Source organism: Sorex fumeus, unplaced genomic scaffold, assembly GCF_029834395.1.
Source record: "Sorex fumeus unplaced genomic scaffold, SorFum_2.1 ptg000035l, whole genome shotgun sequence".
NCBI lineage: Eukaryota > Metazoa > Chordata > Mammalia > Eulipotyphla > Soricidae > Sorex > Sorex fumeus.
The window spans coordinates 23,033,421-23,051,424 of record NW_026606092.1 but is presented as its reverse complement, the minus strand read 5'-3'; the positions used below and the strand labels follow the sequence as shown (position 1 = coordinate 23,051,424).

The following is an 18,004-nucleotide window of genomic DNA, read 5'->3' as shown; positions in this document are numbered from 1 at the left end:
CCTTTAAAACCTTGCATTTGTTCAGCAGTTTTTCTGCGTACTGCACATGAACTCATCCTGTGTCTGTCCTTCTGAGATACTTCATTTAACATATATTCATTCCAATTCCATCCAAGTTGTAGAAAATTGCATGAATTTGACATTTCTTATAGCTGTGTTGTACTTCATTCTAATATTGCCACACATTTATAGTCCATATATCTCGTAACACCTACTTCCTGAATGTTGGAGATGCTCTTACATATGTTCTAAGTGCTGCAATGAATAATGGCACGCATATGTCCTTTTGAATGAATGTTTTTGTGTCCTGTGAGTAGATGCTCAGAAGTAGAATTGCTGGGTCATATGACAACTTAATTCTTACTGCACTGAGAAATCACCAAACTACTTTTCTTAGGAGTTGAGCCAGACAATATTTCTCTCAGCAGTGGATGAATTCCTGATTCCTACCAACACAAATTCTTCTCAATATGTTTGATGTTTGCCATTCATACTGCACTGAGATGATATCTCATTTTTTCTTGATTTGGGTTTCCCTAGTTAATATGTGATGTGAGACATTTTTTCATGTACCTATTCACCTCCCGTTGTCTTTTTCTTAATGTCTTCTTAGATAGAATGCCATTAGTTCTTTGAGTTAATATAAAACCCTAAAGTTTCAGGAACAAAAAGATCGTGTGTAAGGTCTACACAGAAAATTAAAATGTTATTCTGATTTTGATATTTCTGAGAGCCAAGTAATATTCAGTTGTGTGCATGCACATATATATCCATATACATTTATATATCACCATTTCTTTGTTCAGTCTTTATCTGTTTTGGGGAACTCTATTCCTTTTCTATATTTTGGCTATGGTGAGTAATGCTTAAGTGAACATAAGCGTGCAAATATCATTTGAAAATAGTATTTGGGGGCCTTTGGGTAGACACTGAGAAATAAAATTTACCACTACATGGATAGAATTAGAGGGAATCAAGCTGAGTGAAGTCAGTCAGAAGGGAAGGTCAGATTCAGAATTCTCTCACTCCTTTGGGATATAAAGAAACATAACAAGAGAAAAGCAAATAGTCAAAGACAATAGAACCTGAGAACTGGTTTACAGAACTGAATGTTTTGGTAAACCAGAGTTGAGAGTTAGGAGGGAAATTTGAGACAATGATAGAGCAAAGTAGTCGTTCTGGTGGATACTGTGGTATTGGAATGTCGTATGATCATGAAACTCCTTGGTTATCAGTGTTGTAAATCATGATGCTTCAAATAAAAAAATGCTATTTTTTTAATTTATCTTATTACTGTACATACTGTACTAAGGCTCATCAATATAATGCATAGCCTCATACTGAATCACTTTTATTCAATACATACTTATATACTATCTTTTGAACATTAAATTATTGTTTATTTACCACTGAGTTCTAATACTATACAGATTTAGAGATCATAGTAACATGCCTCTAAGATCTATGACTCACCAGCCCCACCACAAAACTCTTAGCACTGATTTTTTGATCAGCTTGACCTTTGTTACCTTTTCATAGTTTTTGGTACTAAGGAAATATTACAACAATAAGTAAATGATATAGGCACTGCCATAAATTCTTTAAATATAATATTTGCTTTTGACTGTAACAGAAAGTTTCATCAAAATAAGCCTCCTATTCCTAGCTGGCAACTGAGCTTTATTAATAAATGAAAAGCTTTATTTAACTTGATACTTCACTTGACGAGACATGCGGAGCCTCACAGAATGAAGGTGGAGCCGGCCCTTTCCTCCCCGTCCAAACGAGACCCCCGAGTCGCCGCTCAGGAACAGCCTCTCTGGCTCCTGATCAAGCCTCTTAATCCCAGACTCAGAAACAAATTTCTGAACCTAGAGGTTTTAGGGAGAAATGTGTCTGGTCCCTGCAGTAGGTTACTGGCGCTGGGCCACCTCAGGTGAGAATAGGTTCATACCTTGGCCTGTTCCCTCTGGAGGCCCAGTGGCTGCCATCCTCCAGAGGCCATTGGACAGTCAGGTTTGGGCCTGCAATGACGAGACATGCAGGGCTTCACAGGACGAGGGCAGAGCCAGCCCTTTCCTCCCCGTCCCAACGAGAACCCGAGTTGCCACCCTCTCTGGCTCCTGATTAATCGGCTTAATGGCCATGAAACAAATCTCAGAACCCAGAGGATTTTGGCAGGAATGCATTTGGACCCTGCAGTAGGTTACTGTTGCTGGGCAACCCCAAGGGGGGAAGGGTGCTGTCCCTCCGCCTGCTCCCCATAGGCAACTCGGTGGCTGTTATCTTCCAGAGGCCACTGGACAGTAAGGTTTGGGTCCGCAGTAATGAGACGTGGGGCCTCACGGGATGAGGGTGGAGCCGGTCCTTTCCTAGCTGTCCCAACAAGACCCTGAGTCACCCCCAGGAACGGCCTCTCTGGCTCCTGATGAAGCTTCTTAACAGCAATGATCCCAAAGACTCTGGAACAAATCTTAGAACGCAGCAGGTTTTGGCAGAAATCCCTCCAGATTTAATTGTTAAAATTTTAGAATTTCAAAACTGCGTGGCCACTACTGCAGCTGCGCTTCATCTTATGTTATTCATAACCAGAAATAGAAAATAAATTGTCTAATTTTGTCTTTTTTTTGGCAGATCTGAGTGTTGGGGTAAAATCCCAAATAATAATAGTTGGTCTAGTGTGGAAATATAGAATGTAATCAAAGTAGAGAGAGAGTAATGTGGAAATCAACTGCCCACAGGTGTGGGGGGATGTGGGGTGGGGGCATACTGGGGATTTTGGTGGTGGAAAATGGGCACCGGTGAAGGTATAGGTGTTTTATTGTATGACTGAGACTTAAACCCGAAAGCTTTGTAACTGCTCTCACAGTGATTCAATAAATAAAATTATAAAAAATGAAAAAAATAACTTGATACTGGACTTATGGTCTGCATTTTCTGAAAATCAGAGCTCACATAACCCCAAAATAGCACACACACACACACACACACACATACTCACAATCACACACATTTACACATTCACACACACATACACACACACACACACACACTGAAGATAAAAAAGATAAAAAATTAAGGGTCAAAAGGGAGATTAAAGACATAAATATTGGTAGAATTTTCCTAAATTTTATTTTATGTAATTAAAATTATTTCTGTTTGGAACATCTTGTACCTAAATCTTTGAGAGCTTGTTCATTCGCAGAAATGCAATATGAAAACTTTTGAATGCCCTATTTCAGTGCCAAATTACCATGCAGATAGTACTTTAGCTGATTTTTTAAATTTTCTTACCTTCCTGCAGTAATAAATATAACTATCTCACTGACTCTGACTCTAAGAACGGTTATACGTGATTTATACCTTATTTTTAAAGTTTTAGGGACATCAACTTGTTGGATGTAAAAAGTAATTTTTCTTCTATTGTGTTTTAGGCTAAGAAAACTGATACAATAATGTAGCCATGTTTTATTTTTATTTATTTATTTCCTGGGGGCCACAACAGAGGTACTCAGTACTTACTCCTGACTGTGCACTCAGGGCAATGCTACTGGCAAGCTCATTAGAATTTAGGGGTATCAGTACCCATGTTTCTGTGCACTCCCTATTACTGCTATTCTTTGATAGGTATTCTTGGTATTCAAAGAGGAGACAAAGGGTATAAAAGGAACCCAGTTATCCCATTGTTCTGGAAAGAATTCTTCTAGTTAGAGAAGTATTTTCCTTTCTCAGAGAAAGATTTGTTTTTGGCTGCTGCTATCAGAACAGTTACTCCTATTGTTACAGGATTAAAGTTTGGTGGATACTTTAGCAAAGAACATAATAAAGAGAACCTAAAGGATTGTGCTCCACTTCCTGGAGTTTTTTGGCATAATCTATCTTCTCATCTGAGCTAGAAATAGGAGTTTGTCTTGAATATTTTATAATCTGCTCTCTACATCATTTGCAGTGTCTAGATGTGTTTGAATCCAGGACAGAAGAAATACCCAGAAGTAAAAGAAAATAAGAAATCAATGTTAGTTTGAGAGCATTTCAGTTCTGGCTTTCTTTATGCATATACCTATTACCATTTATTTTTTAAGCTTATCTGATTCTGAAATGGTATTTGGTGCATTTTAGTTACATTTAGTGTGTCAGAGTGGAGATGCATTTCCACATCATCTTTCCTTAGTCTTCAGTCCTTATAATGGTAAAAAGTGGTTCTCTGTAAATTCAGGGAAAACAAATTTGGTTGAATCTAAACTTTACTTTAAAAGAAACATTTATCATTATACATTTTTTTCTGGAATAAATGGCTAGTAAGCACATGACAAGATCTTTCACTCTCATGAGGAGAATCAGAACTTTGAATTTCCAAGAGGCCTTGTTTTCTATACCAGTGGTCTACAAGCACTGGATCATGGACTTTGAATTGATTCTGATGTCAAAAGGTTAAAAACCACTGGCTTATGGAAGTGTTTATAACTGTGGCCTGTAAACCAGTACATAGTCAGGTAAGGGTCCTCAGGCATAAATAGTTTTAAAACCAGTTTTCTATATATGCTATATAAATTAGTAAATTCTGGCATCATTAGTTTGCTTCTGGGGTTCATTTGCATGCTTTAAAGGTTTGATCTTGTTCCTCAGAGATTTCAGATATCAAGTCTTTACAGCCATAAACATCAATCCAAGGTAAGCAATATTAAATTACCAATGTTCAAATTAACGTTGTCAACAATAAAATAAAACCAAACTCAATCACATTACTACTGCAAGTAATCAGATGGGGACACATTTTCCATTAAATACCTTATATAGCAAATTCATATTAGCTGCTTTTAACCTTGTGAAAAATGAAATGCAATAAATGCAGCAAATAAATGAAACAAATGCAATTGGAATCTACACTTTTCTTTGCTAATTGCAATATAATCAGCAACAATTTCATGACCACCAATCTTCCAAAATATAGTATATCTTTGAAGAAGGTCTTTTGCTTTCTCTTCCTTTTAACTTCTTAATTTCAGAACAGGATCCCATGTTCTATTTTAAAACAATCTAGCTAAGATCCTTCAAATGAACAAGTTACTCTGTGTTAAAAGTTTGACTGATATTGTTAACCAAAAGAATACTCTAATAATGCCTCAAAACCTTATTATACCATTAGCTTTAACCTAGTTCTTGATTCTTTATGTATGTATTGATTCTTGATTCTTCATATATGTATGTATATATACACATATATGTATGCATATATGACAATTGTTTTAATGAATTATATTTACAAAATACTTGCTAACACACATTATACATAATATGTGTGTGTTAGCAAGTATTTTGTAAATATAATTCATTAAAACAATTATTTTTCTTAAGGGATTTGAAATCCACATAGATTTTTTCTTTTTTATTAATACTTCTGATTTTCTTTAAAATGGTCAAGAAAATTTAGCAATCACACAAATCTCTCGCAGCAAAGGGCTTGCAAAAATACCTTTGGGCTTTCAAGCTTTCACTTGCATCATGCACTAAGACTTTAACTCAGCTTTACTTCTTTGTATTAACATGTATCTTAGTACTTTGATATATATCAGCAGGAAGTAAATATATATTTTGAACTGAAGAAAATGTAAAAGTAAAGATATATTTTAAAAGGGGGAACAGTCATTTGCCTAAAAACTAGAGCAGAAAATAATTGCAGACTAGTCTATCAGTTTGGGGAGAGGGTAGTGCTCACACCCACCTGACAGTAATCAGATGCTACTCTCTGCATTGCTGGGGATCAAACCTGGCTCCCACAGGCAAAGCAGGTGCTACAGCAATTTAAGCCATCTCCATTAGTTCCTAGTCTTTTATTCTAACAACAGACATTTTACTGGCAATATTTCAACCACAGGCCACCAACATACGAAATTTATTTTGTAATGCTCAAAGAAAATCACTATCTATTTCACACAGCTACTGTCCCATTTAGTTTTATTTTATGTGTGTACAATGCCCTCATGGCATCCATATCAAAGATTCACATTGGCACCCAATAAACAAACTATTACTGCTGAGCTCATTTCTATAACAATTTTATATTTTAAAAGCCTTTACATAAAATTAATTGTATTCTTTTCTGTCATGGAGACTATAAATTGTAATACTCAAGGATCATGCCTAGGGGTGCCAGGTGCCCAAACCTGGAGGGATTGGAACTTGAGATCAAACTCAGTGCATTACACATGCTAGACTTGTGTTCTGCCATATGAGGCACATTCCTGCCCCCATAGACATGTTCTTTATAACTTTTTAAATATTTTATTTTGCTTGTACTTATAGTTAAACTATATTTTTCTCTTTAACTCAAAAAAGTTAAATGTGGTTTCAGTTATTTTATGTTCTCTAATAACTTAAACATAATTTTTAATAAATGCATCAATATGTATGTGATCTGGAGATTTTTTATTAATTCCTTCAGTTATTTTTTTAAATATATGTTGTGTGTGTATTGAACGACATAAACAGTGTTCAGGACTTAATTTCTTATTTTACACTCGGGGATCACTCCTTGTGGGGACTATGTGGGATGCCAGGGTCCAACCTGAGTCAGTGTGCTGAACAATTTCAATTGCTATGTTTTTCCTGAAATTAGAAGTGAATTAGAAGTGAGTAAATGGTGAATTAGAAGTCCTTGTTATGTAATAATTTTATAGGCATTTTAGTGTGGAGTTTTTAAATACTTAAAATGTATTAAGTAACTTAAAAGTATTATATGCTATGCTGTATTAAGCTAAATTGCCTTCTGTTAGTTTGGATAATTAATAAAACTTAAGTTGTCTTATATTTTGTTTGTTTTTCTTTACTTAATTTTAACTTTTGGGGTCATACTCAGCAGTGCTTGAAGGGTCCTTCTGGACTCTGTGTTCTCTGTTGCTCCTGAAGGTACTTCGAGACCATTTGAACTACGGATCCAGCCCAGGCCTCCTGCATTCAGAACATATGCTCCAGCACATTGAACTCTCCCTCTGGTGCTATTCTGCTTTCTTTCTCTATGGGGTTATGACCAGGTCTTCTAAGTGTGGTTATGTAAGGAGTTGGAATTATAGTCAAGGAATCTTTTTTAAAAATTTTTATTTTTATTTTCATAAAGTAGTTCACAATAGTTCATTGCAGATAGTATTCAAACACCAATCCCACCACCGAGCACCTTCCCACCAAAATAAGAGAGAAGTGTGTGAAGGTTGTTGTATGTTGTTGCATTTCATTCTGTGTTAAAACCAAACAAATGTGAGCTACTTTTGGTATATAAGGATAGAATATAAGAGGTCATGTGGCTGGGGTGCAGGAATACACTCCAGAAAATTCTGCAGCAATCTCTTCCGGGAGCTTTGGTTTATAGTCTCTGGATCTTGGCTGTTTATGAGATTACATGGCATCGGGGCAGTTTGTGGGTGTGACTGCCAAGCTACTGGAAAACTGGGGAGGTAGGGGGAGGAGGCCCAGTCCCTATCTGAGCGGGTTTGGAGTTCTCAGTCACGGGGCCTGCATATGTGGGTTTTTCTGTCTTATCCCACTTGGGTAAGGCTTGTTTGAGCATGTGAAGGGTGGCTTTGAGCCTGGTGGCCTTCGGGTTCTGGAGGTTTTTGACTGCTGGGGTTCTGCTTGGGGCAGGGAAGAAAACGTTTAAACCTGGTGAAGAAAGTCTGGCATGGGGTCGGGAAAATCTTTAGCACTCTTTTCCAGGAGCTTTGGTTTATAGTCTCTGGATCTTGGCCCAGTCAAGGAATCTTAAACCAATATTTATACTCTGATCCTAAACATGATCAAGTTGAATCTCTGATTAGAGTTAAGGCAATGTATTTTTTTAAGTTCTTCTAATGATAGGCCAGGATGAGCATCTCAGTGAATAAAAAAAGTATGCATTATATTTAATAATTTTATAGATATGTTATTATACCTAGCACTACAAGTATTGCATGTACATATGTGTATGAGTAGATTTCTATCTTTCAAAAAATGCTATCAAAACATGCATTTTAAGTATTTGTAAGGAAAAAGTACATTTTCAGTTAAAATAGTCTTTGTTCAGTTTTGGTGATATTAGCAGGCTCATTCCAATAGACTGAGCTGTTAAAGGAAAGAATTATTTGCTAATAACTATGCAAAATATATAATTTTATTCTGATATGTTAACAAAGTTACAATTTATAGTTTGAAGCAGCTTTATGACCATTCCATATCAGTATATAAAGGGGTCATACTTCCTTTGAGCTAAGTGAACTCAGAGAAAGTTGCAAAAGTTTTAGTCCCAAGGGCCTTATCTGAGAAGGTGGCTTGGCTGGTCATAACAAATTCAATACGAACTGTGTAAACTCAAAAAGACAGCAGCGATCTATCTTTCCTGCTGCCCGAGTCTGGTAGTCTCATGCTGCTTACCCCACCCTGGGGAGGTCGATGGTGATGGGCAGACAATGGGCAGGCAAAGGAAGAAAAAGAGGGCCAGGCTGGCTGGTCTTAGTTACAGTTTATTCCAATCCTCTCTCCATTCACTCCTGTCTCTCTCTCTCTCTCTCTCTCTCTCTCTGCTTCCCCCTCTGCTTCTTCCTCCCCCATGCTACTTCATTCTCCTCCTCGATCCCCTTTCATTCTCCTTCTGGCTCTGGAATCTGGATCTCCCTTTCTCCTCTTGCTCTGGAATCTTGATCCCTCAGCCCACTTTTACAGTCTAGTTAAATTCCAATGCATGATGGGTTGGGGCTTACACATAGGTGTGGTCTAATAGGGGTAAAGTTCTTTCCCTCAGGGAAAGATGCTTCTAGGACAGATTCTCATTTAGCAGGTCAATCCACCCTAGAGAGGAATCCCAGGGGGTGTTTCTCCTCTCCTTATCCAACAAACATACAAGCATTCATAATATTAATCATTTTGTATGCACAAAGTAAGAGATGCATTAAGCATATCGAATTCCTCTCTCGATCTTAGGGTATAGTGCTCAGGTCAGAGTAGTCTTTTCTATCCCTAACAGGGTCCTAGTCTAGTCGTTACTTTTGGATCATGACAGTATTTGTCTATGACCATGCTCTTAACTTATAGTTAAGAATCGTGGAACTTTGGCCTGACCCATTTCGATGCCAGGGTAGCTCACAGTTTGCCCTGGGTCCATTCAGTCCCTCATCAGGACCCTGTTTTTGTGGTGTTAGGAACTAAGGGCAACTGAGGCTTAAGCTGAGAAAGTAGATGCCCAGGTGTGAATAATATTCAAAGCCAATTAAATTCTAAGTTACAAAAGCATAATATTAACTGTCTTCCTCTATCTATACAAAAAGGACATTGCATTAAAATAAGCTACTCAAAAGACATAATGAGAGGAGAAAGGCAATATTAACTTATAATACAAGTTCAGTATCCTAGAAAGATCTGACCTTACAAATTAACAGAGTCTGATTGGGGGAAAAGCTGATTAACTGTTGGGGAAGAGAGCATAGAGAAGTGGTTACATATAAATAAAGGAAGGGAGAAAAGACAAATCAATTGTTATTCTACAGGAACAATCTGTAAATATACAGTAAGACATGGGAGAAAGGGGTAGTGGATAGAATCAAAAGACTTCAAAGCACTCATTAATCACTGTAGATTATAGGGGTCTGAAGGTCTTTATTAAGTAGAGGTTTCCAAAATACTTATCCAAAAAAAAATCACATAAGAAAAAGAGCTATGAACATAAAATATAGAAAGCCAGATTAAGTTTTTTTCTTTATTCCTTGGAAGAATTAGAAGTAGCAGTTGTGAGGAACAACAAATAAATAAATAATCTACTATATTCATGTATCTCAATTACAAACTATAATTTTCCGAATTTAATTCAGGCCTGAGCTGAGGATAAGGAGAAGCTTTGAGTCTAAAATGATGCCAAAATTGATTTCTTTTGAAGAAGTAAATATAAAACTGATTCCTGGGTTACTCTTGGAACTTAAAAATAAAATGTCTCACTCTGAACCACTCTAAACAAAGGTTTACAGTGAGACATTTTTGATTCATTGAAATGTTGCTCAGAAGCAATCAAGTCAGTTTCCAGAATTATAAACTCTCTAGCAATCATATTGCAACCTTTGTTAAGAAATGAGACTTCCAGACAAATTGCTCAAAAACTGATTGAAAACCTAATTGCAATGAAGCTTATTTTAAGAAATCTAAAACTCTTGAGTTCTTAAAGAATTTGAAACCAAGTGAATCTTTAAGGATGGTATTATGGGTTCAACTATGTCTTATAGAAATGAACCTGGGAAGTTCTATCCTCTAGTACCTAAGTGTGAACTTCATTGGAGATGAAGTTTTTATAGATATAAGCAAAATTTTTAAAGGTCTCTGGGGTGGGTTCTAATCTCACATGGCACATTAAAAAGGGGATTTTGGATATACTTATGCAGAGAGAACACTTGTGAATATGAAGATGGATATTAAGTCCAGTGAGGAAGTCTAGAATTTCCCTAAGAGCCAATTCTGGAGTAAACACTGTTGACATTTTGATTTGGAACTTCTTTCTCCCAAACTGCACTACAATAAATTAAATGCCTATTGTTTAAGAAACTCTTTGGTTAGGAGTTTGTTAGGAAACACTTAATGACAGGAGATTTGGCCCAAGGAATTTTGTTCTAATTGATTGGAAATTTTGTATATTGATTGGAAAGAAGGATAATAGAAAAGACATTCAAGAATGTTTTTCACCAGTTTAGAGAAAAGTTAGAAAATATTGCACATGCAGTTTCTAGGATTCTTTCAGCTTAAACTATTTAATGTGCCAAGGTACTATATTTTGAGAAACAAATATTGTAGTTTATAACTGTTAAGAACACAAGATTTTAATAATAAACTTGCTTATTATCCTTGTACAAAAGAAATTTTGTTTCCCTAAGTTTGAAATCCTAATTGTTTTTTATGCCATATAGATTCACTGGGCCTGATTTGGTGAGCGCTGACCTTGTTCTTTCTTTGGGTCTTAACAGAATATGCATTGCTAGTACTTTTTAAATATAGTATAAAGTACATATAACATATCCACATTATGTAATTTGCTGTGCTCTGAGACATTAAATTAAAATGTCAATCAAGTAAGAGAAATGTAATGATAGGAAACCGGGAACCATATTTTTGACTGACATAAGATACGACAAATCATCTAGTTTACAGTTCTGCTTTTTGTTTCTACTGAACAGACTTTAAAAATAACCTCCTGAAGAAAGGTAACTCCATACCTGCCTACAGAAATAGCAGCAATAAAAGAATAAGATGAAACAATGGGGCAGAGAACTAGAAATGTCATTGGAAGCTGATTCATGAAAATTATTTTTAAGTTTCAAATAGAAATTTAAAATATTTAATGATTTTATTTTATGCTTGGTCGGCCCCGCAGCCCAGTGGCTGCCAGGGTACTTGGCCCTGCCTGGGTCCCCCTGAGGAGCTGGCAGGTGAGGAATTGAGCTCGGGACCTCGCCTAGCAACTAGCGTGCCCCCGCCCCCCCCCCCCCACCTGAGTCATCCACCTGGTGTTACAAAGTCAGACCCCGGGAACCGAGCTGGAGGAATGGTGGGGTGCTGGCCTTGCCTGCAGTTGATCTGGGTTCGATCCCTTATGGTCCCCTGAGTGCCATCAGGGGTAATTCTTCCTGAATACAAAGCTAGGATTAACCCCTGAGCACCGCTGGGTGCAAACCCTTCCCCGAACTGCAAATTAAACAACTAAAAAGCCCACCACAACCTAGGAACGACCTAGGTTTCTAACCGCGGAGAACAGGCTCCGGGGGGTCCGTGACTCAGGCCTTTCCCTCTTGGCTGCGGGATCCCGGGTCAGTGGGCGGGGTACCTGCCACTGAAGGCCCATGGGCACCCGCTTCTCTTTCTTCGCTCTTTTCTCTTGGGACACACTCCTGGCTCTGTGCTCAAGGATCACTCCTGGTGGGCTCTGGGGACCATACGGGATGCTGGGGATGGAGCCCGGGTGGGCTGCAGGCCAGGCCAGCGCCCTCCCCTGCTAGACCATTGCTCTGGTCCCGCATGGACTGGACGAGATGTGCGGACACCATGCTCCTCCTGAGTGACCCGAGGGCTCCTGCCACCTTGTCCCTCCTGGCAGCCTCAAGCCTCTGTGCCCCGGGTGCAGCTCACGAACACAGCGGACCGTTCTGCTGCCACTCCGGTCAGCAGCCGCCCGTGCCCCATGGCAGAAGCTGCAGGCTGGTACAAAACGGGAGACAGATAAACGGAACTCTAGAGCCCCATCAGAAAGGGGAGCCCCTTGTGGCCAGTTCCTGGTGTGGGATGCAGGGCCGTGGAGGAAATTTCTGCTCCCCCACGTGCTGCCACAGGTAGCTGCGGGCCCTGGACAGAGACCTCAGCCCGGAGGCGGTTCCGAATTCCCTCTGTCCCCTAGCCCCGGCCACCCCGCCCTGCCCCCTGGCAACAGGAGGCTCCGCCCCCTGGCAACAGGAGGCTCATGGGCTGGAGTGATAGCACAGCGGTAGGGCATTCGCCTTACAAGCGGCCAACATGGTTCACCCGAGTTCGATTCCTCCGCCCCTCTGGGAGAGCCTGGCAAGCTCCCCATGACGTATTCGATATGCCAGACACAGTAACAACAAAGTCTCCAATGGAGACATTACTGGGCCCCCTCGAGCAAATCGATGATCAACGGGAGGGCCTTTACTTACTTTACTTACTTTATTTTATAGACTTTTTATAGGTTTTTCAGCCTCTTTCATAGGCAACTCTTAAGACAAATCCAATAGAAGGGATATAAATATTATTCACACTTTTAAATTGAATTCTTTAACAGCTTTTTGTTGACTTAGAGAAAAATATTTAATGATTTTATTTTAAAGTCCAAGGTTTTTAATTATTGCTATATGGCTCAAATTTCAATATATATGGTATTCAAATACATATATTAAATCAGAGCTCAAGCTGATAACCAAGAGTTTATGCTTGGTTATCAAAAAAAAAATCAATTCATGGCTTCTCTAGATACTTTCCCGTTCTTCACATGTCTGTATGGATTTTTTTTCTGGTTTCTCTGTATTTTTCCTACATCATAAACCTCCTTGTTCCATGGGTATGTGTCAAGGATCCTAGTCTGAGTGAACATAGATGTTTGAGTACACCCCGCAATGGAAGGACTCCCTTTCATGCCTGGTTATCAGCTTGAGTTCTGGCATGTTGGGATAAGGCTCTAGCTACCTCTGACCTTGAATTTACAAAATGGTTTGGGAAAGAAGTCAGTAAAATTGGCCCTTTTGTGTGTTATATTTTTTCGGTTGCCTCTCTCAGCAAGGCTGTGGAACTTCTTTCTATAAATACTGGGGTTGGCCCTGGCAGTGCTTGGGGGACCCTCTTGTATCAGGGACAGAACCTGAGGCTACAGCATGTAGGATAAAGCAGGTGCTTCAGTCCTTTAAGCTTGCTCTTGCCCTAGAAGTAAATGTTTATGTAAATGGGTCTTTAATTTTTTTTTTAATAATTTATTTATTGAATCACTGTGGGAAAAGTTACAGAGTTTTCGGGTTTAGGTCTCAGTCATGTAGATACCGAACACATTTCCCTTTACCAATACTCATTTTTAACCCCGAACCCCAATAGACCCCCACCTCCCACCCCTCCCAATTCTTGTGAGGCAGATGAGTTCTAGTTAATACTCTATCTACTTTGACTAGATAGATTATTTCGATAGAAGATGCACAATTATTGTTTAGAGTTTACGACCCACCCCCCACAATCAGACATGCTGAAACAGCGTTGTGAAATGATTTGCTTTCTACAACTTGGTTTAAGAATAAAATGCTATCGTGTCCGCGCGGTTTTGAATTTCTGCTATTTTACTTATTGACCCTGGAAGAATTTCTATTAAAAGTTAGCTAGTTAAGAGATTGGTTTCTGTGCCCTGGAGTCGTGGCCGTGCCGGAGAGCCGCTCGTGGGGGGCAGCTGGCGACCTCGGTGGGGCGTGGGGGACGGCCCACAAAGCCCCCCTTCCCATGAGGTCCCCGCCGCTCCCCCGAGCCCGGCTCAAACCTGCTTTCCACAAGGCTCCCGTGCGGCCGCCATCTTTCTTTCCAGAGAGGAGCGGGCGGGCCGGTCAGCGCCCTTCCCCCTCCGGGCAGGCTTGGTGGCGCGGTTCAACACAAGTCCATTTGCTTTTCTGCTCCAAGCGGCTGGTTCTCTGTGCTAAGTCCTTGTGCCTCCGGGGCCGTGGCCGTGCCGGAGAGCCGCTCGGGGTGGGGGGCAGCTGGCGACCTCGGTGGGGCGTGGGGGACGGCCCACAAAGCCCCCCTTCCCATGAGGTCCCCGCCGCTCCCCCGAGCCCGGCTCAAACCTGCTTTCCACAAGGCTCCCATGCGGCCGCCATCTTTCTTTCCAGAGAGGAGCGGGCCTAATTTTTTGAGGTGTTATGTAAGCAGACACATGTCAGCAATAGGAACTTGCCTCTTACATTAATTAGCCTGTGGCAAAATAAATTACATTTTATATTGTTTTGCTTAAAGTTGAAGTTTTCATGAACCAATTTATAATGTTAAGTTCTGAATGCATATGGTGAAACTTTGAAAACATTATAACTCTACAGGTTGATAGCCTCCCTTTAAGCATTCTGTTTTTAGTTTTAAACTATTGCCATTGACTATTTTAGACTGGGGGCAGTTGCTAATTAAAATGTTGTCATGGAAGACATTAAAGTGTGAGGTTCCAACAAAAGCCTTGATAGGATTAAACTACTTTTTAATTTTATTTTTCCATGAAGTTAAATAGTTTTATTTAAAGAAATTTTCTTAGAGAAATGTGAGGAGAGAGAAGTTAGAATCACATGTGAAGGAGACACTGACCTCTCCAAAGTAGAAAAAATCCTCAAATAGCTTTAGGGAGATGGTTTGGGTTGAATCTTTCACATTATCTTTATCTGGAGCTCTCTGAATAGCTAAAAATTAATCTGGGTTTTGTCACAGGGATAGATTTGAACTCAGTGTTCCTTGTTCCTTCTGGAAACGGGGGTGAGGGGCACACCTGTTATGCTCGGGGTTTATTCTTGGCTCTGTGCTCAGGATCGAACCTCCAGGTCAGCCACATGCAAGCAAGTGTCCTACCCACTGTACTCACTCCAGCCCGTCCTGATGTTCCTTTCATATTCTTACTACAGCCTTTAGATTTCTCTATATTAAGCTAAATTTTAAAATATTAATGTACAAAACAATTTTTAAGACAACCTGATGTTAATCTTGGGAGAAAATATAAATCATTTATTATCCTTCTTTGAGTTATTAATGCTAATTATTTGTACTGGACTCACAACTCCACTTGAAAGAAATATTAATCAAATAAAAGCATTTTTATATTTTCTTCTGTTTCAGTTGATTTATCTTTAGTGAATAAGGATGAAAATGCCATTTATTTCCTGGGAAATTCTCTTGGCCTTCAACCAAAAATGGTTAAAACATACCTGGAAGAAGAACTGGATAAGTGGGCCAAAATGTAAGTATTATCTCTTAACCTATCACTCAACACTTCATAGAAGAATTTCAAAAAGTTGCAATGGCTTGTCTTAATATTTGGAAAGGTGTATAACAGAGTTCTAGAATTTATGGGCAGAGAGGGAACTTTGACATTACATCATGCAGTGCTTTCATTTTATGGATGAAATGACTGAAGATCTTTAAAGTTATATGGAAAATTAGTGACATAATTAGAAGCAATTTTAAAAAGTATTCAAAAGTGCAAGCTCTTCTCTTGAGTTAGAACATGCAATCACATAAAGATGATATTTTTTTTTATTGACTAAAGAAATTTAGTACATAGGACTTACTGTTATTATGTAGGGCTTATGGTAAAATGAGGTGTTGATTACACTTTATTACATTGATTGTAATAAATGAACAAAAATTATTGTTGAGAAGTTTAATAGAGTAGAATAGTCTTATTTCCTTCTACAAAGAAGATTAAATGGTTCATTCCAACAATGTGGGGATCTTAAGTGAAGATCCTTTTTGTCTCTGTTCTGTTCTACTTCTATTCTTCTGCCTATGAAAACCCTCATTCTCTCCTGATTTCCTCTTTAAATCCTACCTCCCCACCATCCTAGTTTTCCCTCCTTGAATTTACATTGGATTAATAGTCATTGCTCCAGGGTATGCAGTTTAGAAGGGACTATAAGTTTCATATATTTTAGCAATTACAATACTTATTGAAAATAACCCACTTCCATCAATAGCACAGCGGTAGTGCGTTTGCCTTACAAGCGGCCAACATGGCCGACCCGAGTTCGATTCCTCCGCCCCTCTCGGAGAGCCCGGCAAGCTACCGAGAGTATTGGATATGCCAGACACAGTAACAACAAAGTCTCCAATGGAGACGTTACTGGGCCTGCTCGAGCAAATCGACGATCAACGGGAGGGAACTAGACTATTTTAAAAATATTTTATACTGTCTACATTTTTGCTTCAATATTTGATATTTGAAAAAAATAAAATATCTTTAAAATTTGTAAGTATCCGAATGTAACTTGCCCACGCAGCAGAGTCTGGCAAACTCCCCGTGGCGTACCCAATATGCCAAATATCAGTAACAATGATGGGTCTCCTCCTAACTCTGAAAGAGCCTTGAATATGGCACTTTTTAAAAAAAATCTCAGGGCTAGGACGAAGGAGATGTTACTGGGGCCTGCTTGAGGCAATCGACGAAGTATTTATGGAACCAAATTAATGGACAATAGTTCATATTCTGTAGGCAAGGGGCTCAGATTTTTTTTAATTTTCATTAGTGAAACACCATGAGGTACAGTTGTAGACTTACAAATTTTTGTGCTTGGGTTTCAGTTATACAATGATCCAGTACCTGTACCTCATGGTGTTTCTTTCACTAGCAAATGTTTTTAAAAAAATATGTAAATGATGTAGGCAAGGGGCTCAGATTTAATCCATAGTACACATGGTCCTTAGGCACTGCAACGAATCATCCCCATACATGAGTAAACCCTGAGAACTACAGGGTGTGGCCCTCAAACAAATAAACAAAAATATGTTTATGGAAAAATTCCAAATGGATATGAGGAAAACATAAATCTGAAGGATAGAGGACAAAAACTTCAGGAATATGGATTCAAATAAGACAAGAATTTGGAGTGATACTCTCATGGAGATTCAGAATATTCTCTCCATCTTCATTCATGATGTCATTGATCAGTTATGGTATGAATTAAGTCTCTTTTTTAGAAATTATTTCATTATGACTGGGCTAATGATTACTGTTGTGGCTATTGGATAACATAGCACAGCTCTTTTTCTATTGGTTAAGAATATAATTTTGCAACTTAATGAATACAAATAATGAGTTTATTTACATAATTTATTTTGTATGCATAAAATTATGTGTATAGCTTTCATGAATAGATTAAAAAATAAATACTACCACATTTAAAAGCATTTTTTTTCCTGAAGGAGGTTTTAGTATTTAAAAAATGAGGGTCATAGTTAATAAAAATGGTTAATATTCATTTTTGGCCTTAATATAAAAGAGAGCACGGTTGAGATTGAATGAGTTTGAACTTTAGAAAATGTCCTTGTCTCTTGGATATTCGTTCAACAAGACTGTATATTTTTATCCTCAAGACATTAAAAAGGTGCGCTCCTGATATCCACTTCAAATCCTTCTGTCTATTCTGCATTTTTTAATGGACAGGCTGATTATTTTCAAAAAATTAAATTTATATTATAGCAAGTTACCTCTTTTACCACACTTACCCTTCTATTATTGCTTTCAATTTTATGTCACCTTGTAATAGTAGAAAATTACATAATCTTATATCCTCCCACCTGCTTTCCTTAGACTGATGAATCATAAAGATGATGCATTTTAAACTTCAAGTAATGTAAATTAAATTTTAAACAGACTTATAAGAAAAATATTAGGTCGTTTCTTCTGTTTTATTTAGTCTTCTTGCTTTAAATTGTGGTGGTCCAGTCAATATAACAGACCAGACTTCCTGCTAATATCAGTAGGATTTAAGAT

At 38.5% G+C, this 18,004-nt stretch overlaps 1 protein-coding gene across 1 annotated transcript in view; it reads left to right on the top strand.

The window, feature by feature from the left end:
* Positions 1-18,004, top strand: part of KYNU (kynureninase) — a 140,917-nt gene that overhangs the window by 11,186 nt on the left and 111,727 nt on the right. Inside the window, exon 3 of the mRNA XM_056117666.1 lies at positions 15,352-15,472. Coding sequence (XP_055973641.1) covers positions 15,352-15,472 — 121 coding nt within the window. The remainder of the gene's footprint in view (positions 1-15,351; positions 15,473-18,004) is intronic.